Raw genomic sequence first — 14,719 nt, 5'->3', positions numbered from 1 at the left:
CAGGACTTCCACTCTCTGCTCCACTACCGTCTGTTAAAGTAAAACAGTTTAGTTGAACGGGTCATTTCTTTTTTATTTTGAAATATGCCCACCCTGCCATGAAAATAATAATTGGGACAGTTTCTGAATTTCTCTTCCTTCTGGTGACTTTTTTTTCTGTCTGGTAGATAGTAGCTAACCAGTCCCAGGATCTCATCACCCAGCCACTTCTTGAACTAACTCAACAACAACACTTGTTCAACACTCCCACCACTCTTTGGGTAAAGATGTAACTCCCCCCCCCCCCACAAATTCTGAGTTTCAAATGCAATTCTTGGAAAGAAGGCAGGGTATCAGCCTCAGTGTGCTTGAGCAGCTTATCCCACACTCCCACCACTCTTTGTGTAAAGAAGTGCCTCCTGTTTGCAGTTTTAAATGCTGTACTTTGAAAGAAGCCTGGTTATCGGCTTCAACTTGTCTGGACTGCTTGTTCCATGCCCCCACAACCCTTTCTGTAAAGAAGTGCTGCCTGTTCGCGGTTTTAAATGTCACTCCTCGAAAGGCAGTGACGGGTTTTCAGCGGACAGCCGGCGTACAGGTGACTCCGGTCTCCGGCCGCTCTCCTTCACACGACTTCTGTCGGTTAAACACACAAAATACACCTCCACACAAAAGTCTCCTGTCTCGCCACGGAAAGTTCTGGGTCTGTGTCCCACGGAGCCGTGGGACCCCGAAGCGCCGACTCGCAGACAGCGCGCGCTCCAGACACGCACGCAGACCCGTGTTTCTCGCTCGAGACGGGCGTTTGGGCGGGAACTCTGGGTACCGAACCCCCTACCCGACCCGTAACGGAGACGAACCGGGACTGAGGCCGAGACCGGCTCCGACACTCACCCTGTTTCCTCAGCGGCATTCTCCCTCTCTCTCGACTTTCTCCTGTCCCTTAATCCCCCCGTCCCTCCAGAGCAACTGCTTCTAACCCTCTTTAGAAATCCTCGGAGGGGGGGACCGCGGGGGGCCTCTGGGAAATGCAGTTCTGACTCCTGCTCTCGACCACGATATTGTTTTATTAAGTTCAGGTGGGTAGCTGCGTCAGCATGCGTAGGCTGCAAAGGAACAAGTAATAGGTGTATTCCATGCTGAAAAAAAGAAGAAAGAAAACAACGTCTTTTTGTGTTTTCTTTCTTATTTTTTTCCAGCATGGAATAAACCTATTTGTTCAACCTAATTGTTTTATTAAGACAGTATTTAGTCGAAAGGGGACTTGCGTTAAAGGATGCTACTTGAGCTATAAAATAACCTCATGTTTAAACTTCTCGCATGCCGTATTACAGAATGAAAGCATGCTATACAAGACAAGATTTACGGTGCCGCTTAATACTGACGTGGACGAGAGTGGACGTTCTGTGCTGTAGTTCACTTGGATAATATTCTCCGGACCGTGTATTTATAAACGACTGCATAAATAAATGTATTTATTGAAAAACAGTGTGTCTCGATACAAATAATAATTATAGCTTTCGATTTAACCCTTTAAACGGCTCTTAAACTAATATTTTAAGTTTCCAAAACATAATGTTGAGTTTAATTGCTTTAAACGCCACTTGAAATAAAACGCGTTTTATTTTGTTTTCAGGTGCTTTCACTGGGCTGGCGCTGAGTATACTGAGTGATGAAAGCAGGGGGAAACCGCGCTCTTTGCTGGGGCCCGACAGACTATTTTGTTAAACAGGAATATGATGTCATCCACGCGTCATAACCACAATCTGTGACGTAGAAGATGACTAGGGGGGGTGCCCGCCTTTCCCCGGAGGCTTTAAAAAGGGCACAGCGCCGCCTTCCGGACAGACCGCAGACATGGCCAAGAGGCGAAGACGAGCGTCCCGTCCAGTGCGCAGGAGGAGGCGAGTCAGGAGGTCCAGTGTGAAGCGCCACAGGAGGAGGAGGAGGACCAGGAAGCACCATTAATACAGCTGGAGCACTTCTGGCAGGAGCTGCCAGCTCAGCTGCACTGCCCCCTGCTGGCCGCTGGCCTAGCTGCCCTCAATAAAACTGCGTTATAGAACTGAAACATTGCCTTGACTGAATTATTGACTTGACTGTGCTGTAAGATAGCGTCATGTGTGTCCATGGCGACTTGCCGTAGTTAGTTTTGAAGGTACTCGGGAAAATTCGGATAACATCCGAGCTGAGATGTGCGTGCCCATATATATATGGATATATATATATAGCCTGCACGGAGTCTGTATGTTCTCCCTGTGTTCACATGGGTTTTTTTCTCTGGGTGCTCCAGTTTCTTCTCATAGTCCAAGACAGACTGGAAGCTTAACTGGCTTCAGGGGAAACTGGCCCTGGCGGAAGTGTGTCTGTGTGTGCCCTGCGATGGATCGGCGTCCCATCCAGGGTGTACCCTGCCTTGAGCCCACTGCTTGCCAGGATAGACTCCTGCTCCCCCGAGACCCTGAACTGGAAGAAGTGGCTGGGAAAAGAAATTTGGATGGGGATATACCGTCTTCACCCTGTAACTGTAATACAGCGGATCGGCCACTAGATGTCACAATAAACACAATAATGGCAACAATTCCGTTCTTAGTGAGCGTCTGCATCAGACCAATAAGGGCACCCGACATCAGATCCTGTGCAATAATGCTGATGTCTTGTTGTTCTCCCATGTGAAATGACAACCCTCTAGCTAGTGTGTGTTAAATATTGCTGGAACATCACGCAGGAACATTTCAGTCATACCAGACAGCACTTTTAATTTAAATATTTTATTTAAAATATATATTGACAAAATACATTAAATTAAATTTCTTGTGAATAAAACTACAACAGACAAGAGACAATAAGCCTGTTGCTGTCTGTCTTTCTCACCTGCTAAATCACTACTGATGAATTAGCTTTGAGCTGAGCAAGCAGGTGCTGTGTAGGACCAGGATGTGTTTTTTACACAGAGAGTGGTGGGGGTCTGGAACAAGCTGCCAGCCATGCTGTAGAAGCTCAACTTTTGAAGTGTGTCAGCGAGTGTCAGTGTATCTCAGTCCCTCAGTGTGCCAGTGTGTCTCGGTGTGTCAGTGAGGGTCTCTCATTTCCTCAGTGTGTCTCAGTCTCTGAGTGTCTCACTGTGTCTCAGTCCCTCAGTATGTCAACATGTCTCAGTGTGTCTCAGTCCCTCAGTGTGTAAGCATGTCTCAGTGTGTGTGAGGGTCTCTCAGTCTCTCAGTGTGTCAGTGTGTCTCAGTCCCTCAGTGTGTCTCAGTCATCTCTCGGTGTGTCAGCATGTCTCAGTATGTCGGTGAGGGTCCCTTAGTCATCCCTAAGCGTGTCTCATGCCCTGACTGTGTCAGTGTGCATTTCCAGTTCTCAGTGGGTCCAGTCAGATCCGATATAGCCCCAGATAGGTGTAGTAGGGCTCCAGTTTGAGTCTGGCATCCTTGCGCAGCACAGAGAGCTCCACGACCGACCCCGACTCCAGGTAGAAAACACCTGACAGAGCGAGACACAGACAGGCACGGTCAGAGAGCTCCACGACCGACCCCGACTCCAGGTAGAAAACACCTGACAGAGCGAGACACAGACAGGCACGGTCAGAGAGCTCCACGACCGACCCCGACTCCAGGCACTGAATACCTCAAAAATTGAGACACAGACAGACACAGACAGACACAGACAAGCACAGACAGGCACAGACAGGCACAGACAGGCACGGTCAGAGAGCTTCAGGACCGACCCCGACTCCAGGCACTGAATACCTCAAAAACTGAGACACAGACAGACACAGTCAGACACAGACAAGCACAGACAGGCACAGACAGGCACAGACAGGCACGGTCAGAGAGCTTCAGGACCGACCCCAACTCCAGGCACTGAATACCTCAAAAACTGAGACACAGACAGACACAGACAGACACAGACACAGACAGGCACGGTCAGAGAGCTTCAGGACCGACCCCAACTCCAGGCACTGAATACCTCAAAATCTGAGACACAGACAGACACAGTCAGAGAGCTTCAGGACTCCACACACTGAATACCTCACACACTAAGACACACTGAATCACAGTCAGACACACTGAGACGCAGACACTGACTGACACAGGCAGAGAGCTTCAGGACTGACTGGAGTCCAGAAACTGAATAAATCACACACTGAGACACAATGTCCTTTCTTTAACACAGCTCCCAAAACCATCTCCTGAATGTGGTCTAGCTGGTTTCTCTACAGTCCAACGTTATACTCTCATGTTTATACTGTCCATCCTTCTGCAGGAACAGTGATCTGATGCGAGACACAGACAGGCACGGTCAGAGAGCTCCACGACCGACCCCGACTCCAGGCACTGAATACCTCAAAAACTGAGACACAGACAGGCACAGACAGGCACAGACAGGCACAGACAGGCACGGTCAGAGAGCTTCAGGACCGACCCCAACTCCAGGCACTGAATACCTCAAAAACTGAGACACAGACAGGCACGGTCAGAGAGCTTCAGGACCGACCCCAACTCCAGGCACTGAATACCTCAAAAACTGAGACACAGACAGACACAGACAGACACAGACACAGACACAGACAGGCACGGTCAGAGAGCTTCAGGACCAACCCCAACTCCAGGCACTGAATACCTCAAAATCTGAGACACAGACAGACACAGTCAGAGAGCTTCAGGACTCCACACACTGAATACCTCACACACTAAGACACACTGAATCACAGTCAGACACACTGAGACGCAGACACTGACTGACACAGGCTTCAGGACTGACTGGAGTCCAGAAACTGAATAAATCACACACTGAGACACAATGTCCTTTCTTTAACACAGCTCCCAAAAACCATCTCCTGAATGTGGTCTAGCTGGTTTCTCTACAGTCCAACGTTATACTCTCATGTTTATACTGTCCATCCTTCCGCAGGAACAATGATCTGATGGCATCATTCTGCCCTTTTCTTCTAACCTGCATGCAATCGAATCTACACACATTTCCCCCACTCACTCGCATACACAGGTTTCACAAAGACACACACAGGATTTCACACACACATTCACAGGTTTCACAAACATACACACAGGATTTCACACACTCACTCGCATACACAGATTTCACAAAGATGCACACAGGGTTTTACAAGCACACACAGATGTCATACACACACAGGTGTCACACACACCTGCGCTGTAGCAGCTGCTGAAGGCCTTGTCCTCACTGTCCGGCATGTTCTTGGAGCATTTCATCAAGATCGTCTCATTGCCGTGGAGATTCTTCTTGATCACATGACCCATGGCAAAGGTGTGGTCCCCATACAGGACCTGTCAAGCACGCACACCGGCTGGTAAGAATCGGCACGGTGCTAGTGAACCCAGGCACGAGCTTTCACACCCTCCACAGAACAGAGCACTTGTTGAGTCTGCAGTCAGAAACTCGAGCAAATACACACCTAGAACTTCCATTGAACTTCCAGCAAAAAACTTTATATTTAGATTATTATATTTGTTTCATTTCTAATCGAATGACAGTGTGGCATAGAGGCAGCAGCAGAGAGTTGTGGTCAGAGCCCTGAACCCCAGGCTGGGGGGCTGTGGGTTCAAACCCAGGTGTGGCACAGCAGCCAGTTCCCCTCCTTCAGACAGCTCCAGTCAGTGCCCACCTGTACACATGGGGTTCCAGGCTGCTGTGGGAACTGAGATTCTCTTGTTCCACACACCCACCTCTTTTAGAGTAAAGACACCCTAGTCCCAGGTCTCAAGATACGCAAGCACAACATCCGAGTTGGTTTGCCCTGCCCATTTCATGGTTGGGACTGAAGCAATCCCTCAGTGCTTGCCTTCATCAATAATGTCTGAGGAACTGCCTCCAAATCGCCACTGTTCAAGACCCAAGACATTCAGCTCCTGCAGGCTGCCTGAGCAAGACACGACTTCACACGGCTTTCACTGCAGCTACCTGGCTGTAGATGTGGTAGAGGCCTCCGGTTTTCACTGTCACTGTCTCCCCCGACACCTGCAACCCCCTCCCCTGCCGATACCCCTCCCCCCAGGAGATAGAGGTGCTGTCATCTTCATCTGAAACATGAGAGAGGGGTTAATACAGACACACTGGACACTACAGTACATTAACACTGCACTGAGAGAGGGGAGTTAATACAGACAGACTGGACACTACAGTACATTAACACTGCACCGAGAGAGAGGGGTTAATACAGACACACTGGACACTACAGTACATTAACACTGCACTGAGAGAGAGGGGTTAATACAGACACACTGGACACTACAGTCCATTAACACTGCACTGAGAGAGAGGGGTTAATACAGACACACTGGACACTACAGTACATTAACACTGCACTGAGAGAGGGGAGTTAATACAGACAGACTGGACACTACAGTACATTAACACTGCACTGAGAGAGAGGGGTTAATACAGACACACTGGACACTACAGTACATTAACACTGCACCGAGAGAGAGGGGTTAATACAGACACACTGGACACTACAGTACATTAACACTGCACTGAGAGAGGGGAGTTAATACAGACAGACTGGACACTACAGTACATTAACACTGCACCGAGAGAGAGGGGTTAATACAGACACACTGGACACTACAGTACATTAACACTGCACTGAGAGAGAGGGGTTAATACAGACACACTGGACACTACAGTACATTAACACTGCACTGAGAGAGAGGGGTTAATACAGACACACTGGACACTACAGTACATTAACACTGCACTGAGAGAGAGGGGTTAATACAGACACACTGGACACTACAGTCCATTAACACTGCACTGAGAGAGAGAGGGGTTAATACAGACACACTGGACACTACAGTCCATTAACACTGCACTGAGAGAGAGGGGTTAATACAGACACACTGGACACTACAGTCCATTAACACTGCACTGAGAGAGAGAGGGGGGTTCATATAGACACACTGGACACTACAGTACATTAACACTGCACTAAGAGAGAGGGGTTAATACAGACACACTGGCCACTACAGTCCATTAACACTGCACTGAGAGAGAGAGAGAGAGAGAGGGGGGTTAATACAGACACACTGGCCACTACAGTCCATTAACACTGCACTGAGAGAGAGGGGTTAATACAGACACACTGGACACTACAGTACATTAACACTGCACTGAGAGAGAGGGGTTAATACAGACACACTGGACACTACAGTCCATTAACACTGCACTGAGAGAGGGGTTAATACAGACACACTGGACACTACAGTCCATTAGCACAGAAGAATGAAAAATACATCATTATGTAAAACCAGTAAAGTTATATTTTCTGACTTTTAGTTTGCAAATTCGGTTGGGATATAGAGGTACTAATGGGCAAAGGACTGCACTGGGATAAATACAAGCAACAGGGTGAGAGAGGGATGCAGAGGAGACAACGGGAGGGAAAGAGACTAAGGGAGAGACTATTCAAAAAGAAAGAGAAAGCAAATGAGAAGCGTACATAAAGAGACAAAATAATTATAATACCAATAATCCTCCAGAACGTTACGCACCGTAGGAGTGTGTGGAGAGGGGCAGCAAGTGAAGAAAAGAGCGCCGCCCTGTGGGATGACAAAAGAACAACCACCTGAGGAAGGCTGAACCTCAGAGTCCTGCTCCTCTCTGTACAAATGTGATGGACCTGCATCTGGTGTTGATCCTGACATTTCAATGGTATTTCAACACAGAACCTAGTTCTAAACTAAAAGACGTCAATGAGTCAGTTAAACAGTGCAGCTTTGCAATCTTAGTCTACAGTCAGGTGCGACAGTGTGTGTGTGTGCTGGTGAATTCAGGGTGAGTGTGAGAGGAGAGGGACAGCAGTGGCTCTAGCAGTGTCTACAGTACAGTCAGGTGTGACAGTGCATGTGTGTGCTGGTGAATTCAGGGTGAGTGTGAGAGGAGAGGGACTGTAATGGCTCTAGCACTGTCTGCAGTACAGTCAGGTGTGACAGTGTGTGTGTGCTGGTGAATTCAGGGTGAGTGTGAGAGGAGAGGGACAGCAGTTGCTCTAGCAGTGTCTACAGTACAGTCAGGTGTGACAGTGCGTGTGTGCTGGTGAATTCAGGGGGAGTGTGAGAGGAGAGGGACAGCAGTGGCTCTAGCAGTGTCTACAGTACAGTCAGGTGTGACAGTGCGTGTGTGTGCTGGTGAATTCAGGGTGAGTGTGAGAGGAGAGGGACAGCAGTGGCTCTAGCAGTGTCTCCAGTACAGTCAGGTGTGACAGTGTGTGTGTGTGCTGGTGAATTCAGGGTGAGTGTGAGAGGAGAGGGACAGCAGTGGCTCTAGCAGTGTCTACAGTACAGTCAGGTGCGACAGTGTGTGTGTGCTGGTGAATTCAGGGTGAGTGTGAGAGGAGAGGGACAGCAGTGGCTCTAGCACTGTCTACAGTACAGTCAGGTGTGACAGTGCATGTGTGTGCTGGTGAATTCAGGGTGAGTGTGAGAGGAGAGGGACTGTAATGGCTCTAGCACTGTCTGCAGTACAGTCAGGTGTGACAGTGTGTGTGTGCTGGTGAATTCAGGGTGAGTGTGAGAGGAGAGGGACAGCAGTTGCTCTAGCAGTGTCTACAGTACAGTCAGGTGTGACAGTGCGTGTGTGCTGGTGAATTCAGGGGGAGTGTGAGAGGAGAGGGACAGCAGTGGCTCTAGCAGTGTCTACAGTACAGTCAGGTGTGACAGTGCGTGTGTGTGCTGGTGAATTCAGGGTGAGTGTGAGAGGAGAGGGACAGCAGTGGCTCTAGCAGTGTCTACAGTACAGTCAGGTGCGACAGTGTGTGTGTGCTGGTGAATTCAGGGTGAGTGTGAGAGGAGAGGGACAGCAGTGGCTCTAGCAGTGTCTACAGTATAGCCAGTGTGACAAATTCTATGCAGCAGGTGAAGAGAGAGTGGATAGAAGCAGAGAGATGAGAAAGAGCGAAGGAGGAAGAAGTGAGAGCATGCAGGACAGAGAACGCCCTTTAAGACTGGCATAGGAAAAGTACAGGAGAGAGAGAGAGAGGGAGGGAGGTCACTCACTCTGGCTGCAGTCCAGTCCTGTTTGCCTCCTGTCTCGCTCCAGTAGGATCCCCTTTCTCTCTGTACCCCAAGAGCCTGGGGATGAGGGGTGGCGCCCTGGCTTTCAAAGCAGAGCACCCAGGTCAGTAAGCAGAGCAATACCTCACCCCGTACCTCCAATACTGCACCCCATTACTCCTATACCTCACCCCGTACCTCCAATACTGCACCCCATTACTCCTATACCTCACCCCGTACCTCCAATACTGCACCCCATTACTCCTATACCTCACCCCGTACCTCCAATACCGCACCCCATTACTCCTATACCTCACCCCGTACCTCCAATACTGCACCCCATTACTCCTATACCTCACCCCGTACCTCCAATACCGCACCCCATTACTCCTATACCTCACCCCGTACCTCCAATACTGCACCCCATTACTCCTATACCGCACCCCATTACTCCTATACCTCACCCCGTACCTCCAATACTGCACCCCATTACTCCTATACCACACCCCATTACTCCTATACCTCACCCCGTACCTCCAATACCACACCCCATTACTCCTATACCTCACCCCGTACCTCCAATACCGCACCCCATTACTCCTATACCTCACCCCGTACCTCCAATACCGCACCCCATTACTCCTATACTCCACCCCATACCTTCAATATTGCACCCCATTACTCCTGGGCGATTCCCCTGCACACAGGTCAGGGGGAGGAGGGAGACACTGCTGCACCAGCTGAGTTAAAGGCCAGTCTGGGGTTCAGCCTGGACACTGGGGTGAAGACCCCTGCTCTTACCAACAGTGCCCTGGGATCTTTGCTGACCGAGCTGTCAGGACCTCTGTTTATCACATCACCTGAAGGACAGCACCACAGCAGTGCCTCTGGTCACCATACTACAGTAGGTATCGCTTAATTGACCAATTAAAGGAATTCATAGAAATCAGCTTTCAGGAAGGTTCACAGCACTGCAATCGCATATATCCCAGGCACCAAAGCCAACCAGACCCACTCTAAAGATTTTGGGGTGCAGAACCAGCAGGAGGATGGAAAAGGGGACCCGAGGTCACTCTACACGGCCACGTCCGCCGTCCTTCTCTCCTGACTAGAGCTTTCCTCTTCCTACTGTCAGCCCGGCCGTGTTAACCAGACAGTGGACAGCGGAAACATTCACTTTTTCGGCACCCGCGGCTCAGGTGTCGGTCAAAGTACGCACGGGAGCAATATTCAAATATATTTATGTGGATGAACAAAGCCTTTCCTGTGCTGTAAAATGTGTATTATTTGAATGAGATATTTGAAGCTGGGAGGAAAAAAAAAAAAGAATTCCGAACCAAAACCCCAAAAGGAGACCCGTTCGCTGCGAAGAACATCGCGTCCGTTAATACCGCTGCAGCTGTAAACTCGCGAAGACAGAGAGAGTTACAGTTCTGGGCCCGTCATCACTTCCACAACTCGACGCTTTCCCTTCCCCTCCTCCTTTATGGGTCTCCCTTTCTCTCTCTCTCTCTTTTTTTCCCTCCTGCTAGCTTCTTCATTTTTTCTTCCCCTTTTTCCCCGTCCGCCCTCCTTCCCTCCACGTTTCTCGGTCTTCCCCCCCCCCCCCCCCGCCCCGCCAGCGTATCGGCCCCGCTCCTCGAGCCACGAGCGACCCCCGCCGCCGCCCTCCCACCTGCCTCGCTCGCGCTCCCGCTCCTTACCTCGCTCGCCCCCGCCACGCCGGGCCCGGCGCCGGCCCGCCGCCTGAGCTCGGCGAGTTCGGCGCGCAGGTGCCGGATCTGCAGGGACTGGCCGAGCAGAACCGAGAAGACGCAGGCCAGGGCCAGCGACACGGCGCAGCTCCACAGAACCGAGCCCCGCCACCAGGACGGCGCGGGCGTGGGCGCTCTCCCGGCGGGCGCAGTCGACATCGCCTCCCGCTTCTTGCGCAAAACAAAAACCCTCCACAGGAGTTTAATTGAATGTTAAGCGTGTGCGTCCAAACCGGGAACAAGTTTCGTTTTCGAAACCTCCGTGTTTAAGAGCGAGCGAGAGAGGCGGAGGGCGAGGTTCGGGTCGGGTCGCCGGAGTGTGGCGGAGCTTGTGGCTTTCAGCGGTTTGGAACAGGAAAGGAAGCGCCGTTAAACCCTCGGCCACACGACTGATTCATTATCAAAACACACACACACACCCCCACGCAGCCCGAGAGAGCATTAGCACACAGGCCGGGTACAGGCGCCCCCTGCTCGCACAGACACACCGCCGCTCCGGCCGGCTGGCAGCTGTAACTTCCTATCGATCGTCACCAACCCGCCTGGCAGCAGGAACGCAATACCGGCACTGGCGCTCCCAGCAGCGGACTCTCCACGCCCCCACAGCACGGCCCCAGCGGCGGAGGGTCAGCCCCAGCAGGTAGCACCCGGGCCCCCCACGCACTCGCGCCGAGAGGCAATAGGGTGCACCCCTGCCCCAGGGGGGGGGCCCCTGACAGAGCATGGACTGGTGTGGAGGGGGGGGGCACCTGGCTCCCCAAACACCCTTCTTTTAAAGAAGAAAAAGAAACGTGTAGTTTGACAAATTGTTCTGGCTGGGTAACCTGGCGGCCAAGGGCAGACACCCCCTCCCTGCGAGGGGTAGAGGAGTTTGATAGCACTGGCACCAGTTTCCTCCCCACCCCCTTGAAACCACAATTTCTAACCCCAGAACCAGGAACGAACAAAAAATAAATAAAGACAACACGAGAATATCTGCCAGATGGGATTTTAATCGCTACTCCTTACAGTATGCAACAATCTTGAACTTGTTCAAAGGACATTGAGTAACACTTGCTCTGGACAGGCTCAGTTCATTTAAGCGTTAACGGCAGACAAGGCAGCACGAACACCCTTAGATTGGGAGTTAGGCATTCACACTTCTGCCCCACCCCAACATCTGGATACCCCCCTCCCTCACCCTGAGCTCCAGGGGTGGCCCAAGGCCTACAGAGCACTCTCACGCCCCCTGCCCTTTTTAAATGCATAATTAAAAAAAAAGAAAACATTGAGCAAGGACTCTAGACCCAGGAGAGAGAGGGAGTGTGGGTATGAGAGACTGAAGCCAGATAAAAGACATTAAACACACAGCTGTTTAGTCTTCTCCACGCAGAGAGACTCCTTCTCCCCTTTGAAAATCCAGGTCTGTCCAGCCCGGACTGACCATTCCACCATCCGGTCCGGCGTCGGATCTGCTGAACCTGCTCAAGCTCCGCTCCTCAGGAGCTCAGCGTCACGACCCGGAAGAGATCGGACAGTTATGGACTGTTCCTGCCCAGTGTGCACTTGGGGTGCAGCAGTACTTTGACAAGGAGCGAGGAGCTCAAGCCGGAGTGTTTTTCTGGAGCACCTGCAGTCCAGCCAAGGAAGGACTCGAACCCGAGACGCCTCAAGAAAGTGGCACAAGCCAGTTAACCTACCAGCTTGTCTTGGGTCTACGAGAGGAAAGACGTGCAAACCGGGGGAGACCATACAAACCTCACACGGACAGCACCCCAGGAGTTGAGCCCAGGGGCCCAGCACTGTGAGACAGCATTCCTAAACTCTGCACCACCACACAGGACAACCTCAAGAAAACCACTGAAGCTGGACCCTTAATTATAACATCCGGCAGATTAAAGCAGACAGCAGCCCTCCAGGAGATTGGGGTCAGAGCACCCCAATGGGGTAGCCCCCAAATCCTCAGAGGGCTCCCGGGGATATCAGGCTTGTACCAGAAACTTCCTCCCTCATTAGACCAACCACTGCATGAACAAACATTAAGATCACTTTTAAAACTTTTTAAAAAAAGTTAAAAAGGTCATTCTAGTTAAAAGCCAAGCTTGCCTCGTCCACTATAGTTAGAAGCATTTACTGTACATGATCGTCACACACACACCACCAGTCGATTCTGAAAACTGGCCTGGCCTCGGCAAGACTATTCCCAGTACCAACAAGTCAGCTTCGTCCACCGATCCCAGACCTTCCACCAAGCGCAGGCGTCCGTCAAGCGGTAAGCAAGGGAGAGCGATAAGGAAGAAATGTTTTAGAGAAGAGCCTCTACAACCCCCAGCATGCACCCGGGCACGACGCAGGTCCCCACGCGCCGCTACTGGCAGCGGACTCGAGTCCGTCCCTCCGGCCCCCCAGGCTGGCTGACGTCCGCGATCCGTCACGAGGCGCGCCCGATGACTCACGCAGGACGAGCCAGAACAAAGGCCCTTTGGCACCGACGGGAGTGTTCGGAAGCACACGATGGCAGCCCAGTCCGAACGGCGCTGGAGGAATTGTGGGGGGGTAGAACTGAGATCTGGGCAGGGGGATCGATCCACCTGCCCCCCTCCCTGTCCGCACTCCAGTTACCAGGAGAAAGAGGAGTAGGGACACCTACCTTCCCCCCCTCCTCCTCCGCGCTCTTGGAGTCTTCCCAGAACACCTCGCCTGAGCCACCAGCTGTGTGTACACTTCCTCCCAGACCGCGCACAGCTGCCGTTACCGCTCTCCAGATCCCATCCCCGACCCAGGCAGGACCGCCACCAGAATCCCACAGAGGCTCAAGAGCGAGAACCACACAAGAACTCGGAGAAACATCCGACGCTTCCCGGAATCCCTTGAGCGGGAGCCAGCAGGCATCCTGCCACGGATTTCTCTCAAGTGACGCCTGCTGGGCTCGGACCTTGACGCGAGAGGGAGTAAGCCAGTAGGGGGGATGGGGAAGACATGAGCACTCGGGGTCTTCAACTCAGACAGCAAGCCTGTGAAGCTCTCTGCGCCATGGGGTCAGGCCCCCAGCCCCGAGACGCCACAAGCAGGGGTCAGAGGTCACACTGCCCAAGCTCCTCCGGGGTGGTGGGTGTTAGGAAGGCCGGTGCTGGGGGTGGGGGATTGGTTGTTGACAGCAGGCCTCTCTCTCTCTGCGTGTCAGCTGCATGCTCATGCAAGGACAATCACAGGCTCCACCTTCCTGTAGGTCAGCAGGAAGTACGGGTAGCACTGGTCGCTGTCGAACAGGATGTAGATGCTGGGGTCGGCCACCCTGTCCACGCAGGAGTCGTAGAGGTCGCTGGCGGGGTTGTCGGGCTGCAGGGCAGGCGGGCGGCGCAGGCTGGCCTTTCCTTGGGCCCAGCGGCCCACCAGCACCTTGGAGAGGAAGAGGTAGTGCACCCCCTGGGGGTCAGGCAGGGCGTAGCGGTTGGCCAGGCTGGCGCTGCGGGTGAAGTAGGTGCCCAGGCCAAAGACGGCGGCGTGCTTGCCCGACAGGCGCGGGTCGAACCCGTGCTTGCAGATGCCCCGGACAGCCTCGCCCGCCGTCCCGTGGAACAGGTGGCGCTCGTGGCCACGCTGCTCCTCCTCCACCGGGTTGCGGCACATGTACTCCTTCTTCCTGCAGGGGGCGGCAGAGGACAGGGCAGCGTCAGGCAGACCGGCGGGGCTGCAGGGAAGCCACGCGCGCCACACGCGCCACACGCAGCACCCTCACCGCTTGTACTTGTCCCAGAGGAAGCGGTTCTGCACGCGGGACACCGACAGCAGCTGATACTTGAGCTCGGGCAGCGTGCGGTGGAACAGCTGGTGGACGATCAAGTATGTCCGGTCGTCCAGAGACAGGTTCACCTGCACGCAGACACGCACCAGCACAGTCCATGATGCGTCCGGTGGTCCTTCTGTACACTGAGCCAGTCTAGTGCCCCCTGATGTTGAGTCATGTGGTAC

At 52.4% G+C, this 14,719-nt stretch overlaps 1 protein-coding gene across 2 annotated transcripts; it reads right to left on the bottom strand.

Moving 5' to 3' along the window:
- Positions 1 to 2,846: 2,846 nt before the first annotated feature.
- On the bottom strand, positions 2,847 to 10,981 carry tnfsf13 (TNF superfamily member 13). Of its 2 annotated transcripts, none has more exons than XM_088911971.1 (6): positions 10,694 to 10,981; positions 9,018 to 9,117; positions 7,515 to 7,562; positions 5,926 to 6,044; positions 5,153 to 5,291; positions 2,847 to 3,465 (listed from the first exon to the last, which is right to left on the bottom strand). In XM_088911971.1, exons 1-6 carry the CDS (start codon positions 10,925 to 10,927, stop codon positions 3,356 to 3,358), a joined length of 750 nt encoding a protein of 249 aa, XP_088768097.1. In that variant the 5' UTR covers positions 10,928 to 10,981; the 3' UTR covers positions 2,847 to 3,355. The 2 variants fall into 2 exon arrangements, with proteins under 2 accessions (XP_088768097.1, XP_088768098.1); XM_088911972.1 differs by having other exon boundaries at positions 10,718 to 10,981.
- Between the last annotated feature and the right edge of the window lie 3,738 nt (positions 10,982 to 14,719).

This window comes from Atractosteus spatula, chromosome 3 (genome assembly GCF_055471065.1).
Source record: "Atractosteus spatula isolate fAtrSpa1 chromosome 3, fAtrSpa1.hap1, whole genome shotgun sequence".
Lineage (NCBI taxonomy): Eukaryota > Metazoa > Chordata > Actinopteri > Semionotiformes > Lepisosteidae > Atractosteus > Atractosteus spatula.
Note: the sequence above shows the minus strand (reverse complement) of the source record. Positions and strands in the feature narration are given on the sequence as shown.

Coding starts and splice junctions, on each gene's coding strand:
- tnfsf13 (XM_088911971.1), bottom strand. CDS start 10,927: ATGTCGACTGCGCCCGCCGGGAGAGCGCCCACGCCCGCGCCGTCCTGG. Junction 7,563..9,017: donor AGGACTGGACTGCAGCCAGA/GTGAGTGACCTC, acceptor GTCATCCCACAG/GGCGGCGCTCTTTTCTTCAC. Junction 6,045..7,514: donor CCTCTCCACACACTCCTACG/GTGCGTAACGTT, acceptor CTCATGTTTCAG/ATGAAGATGACAGCACCTCT.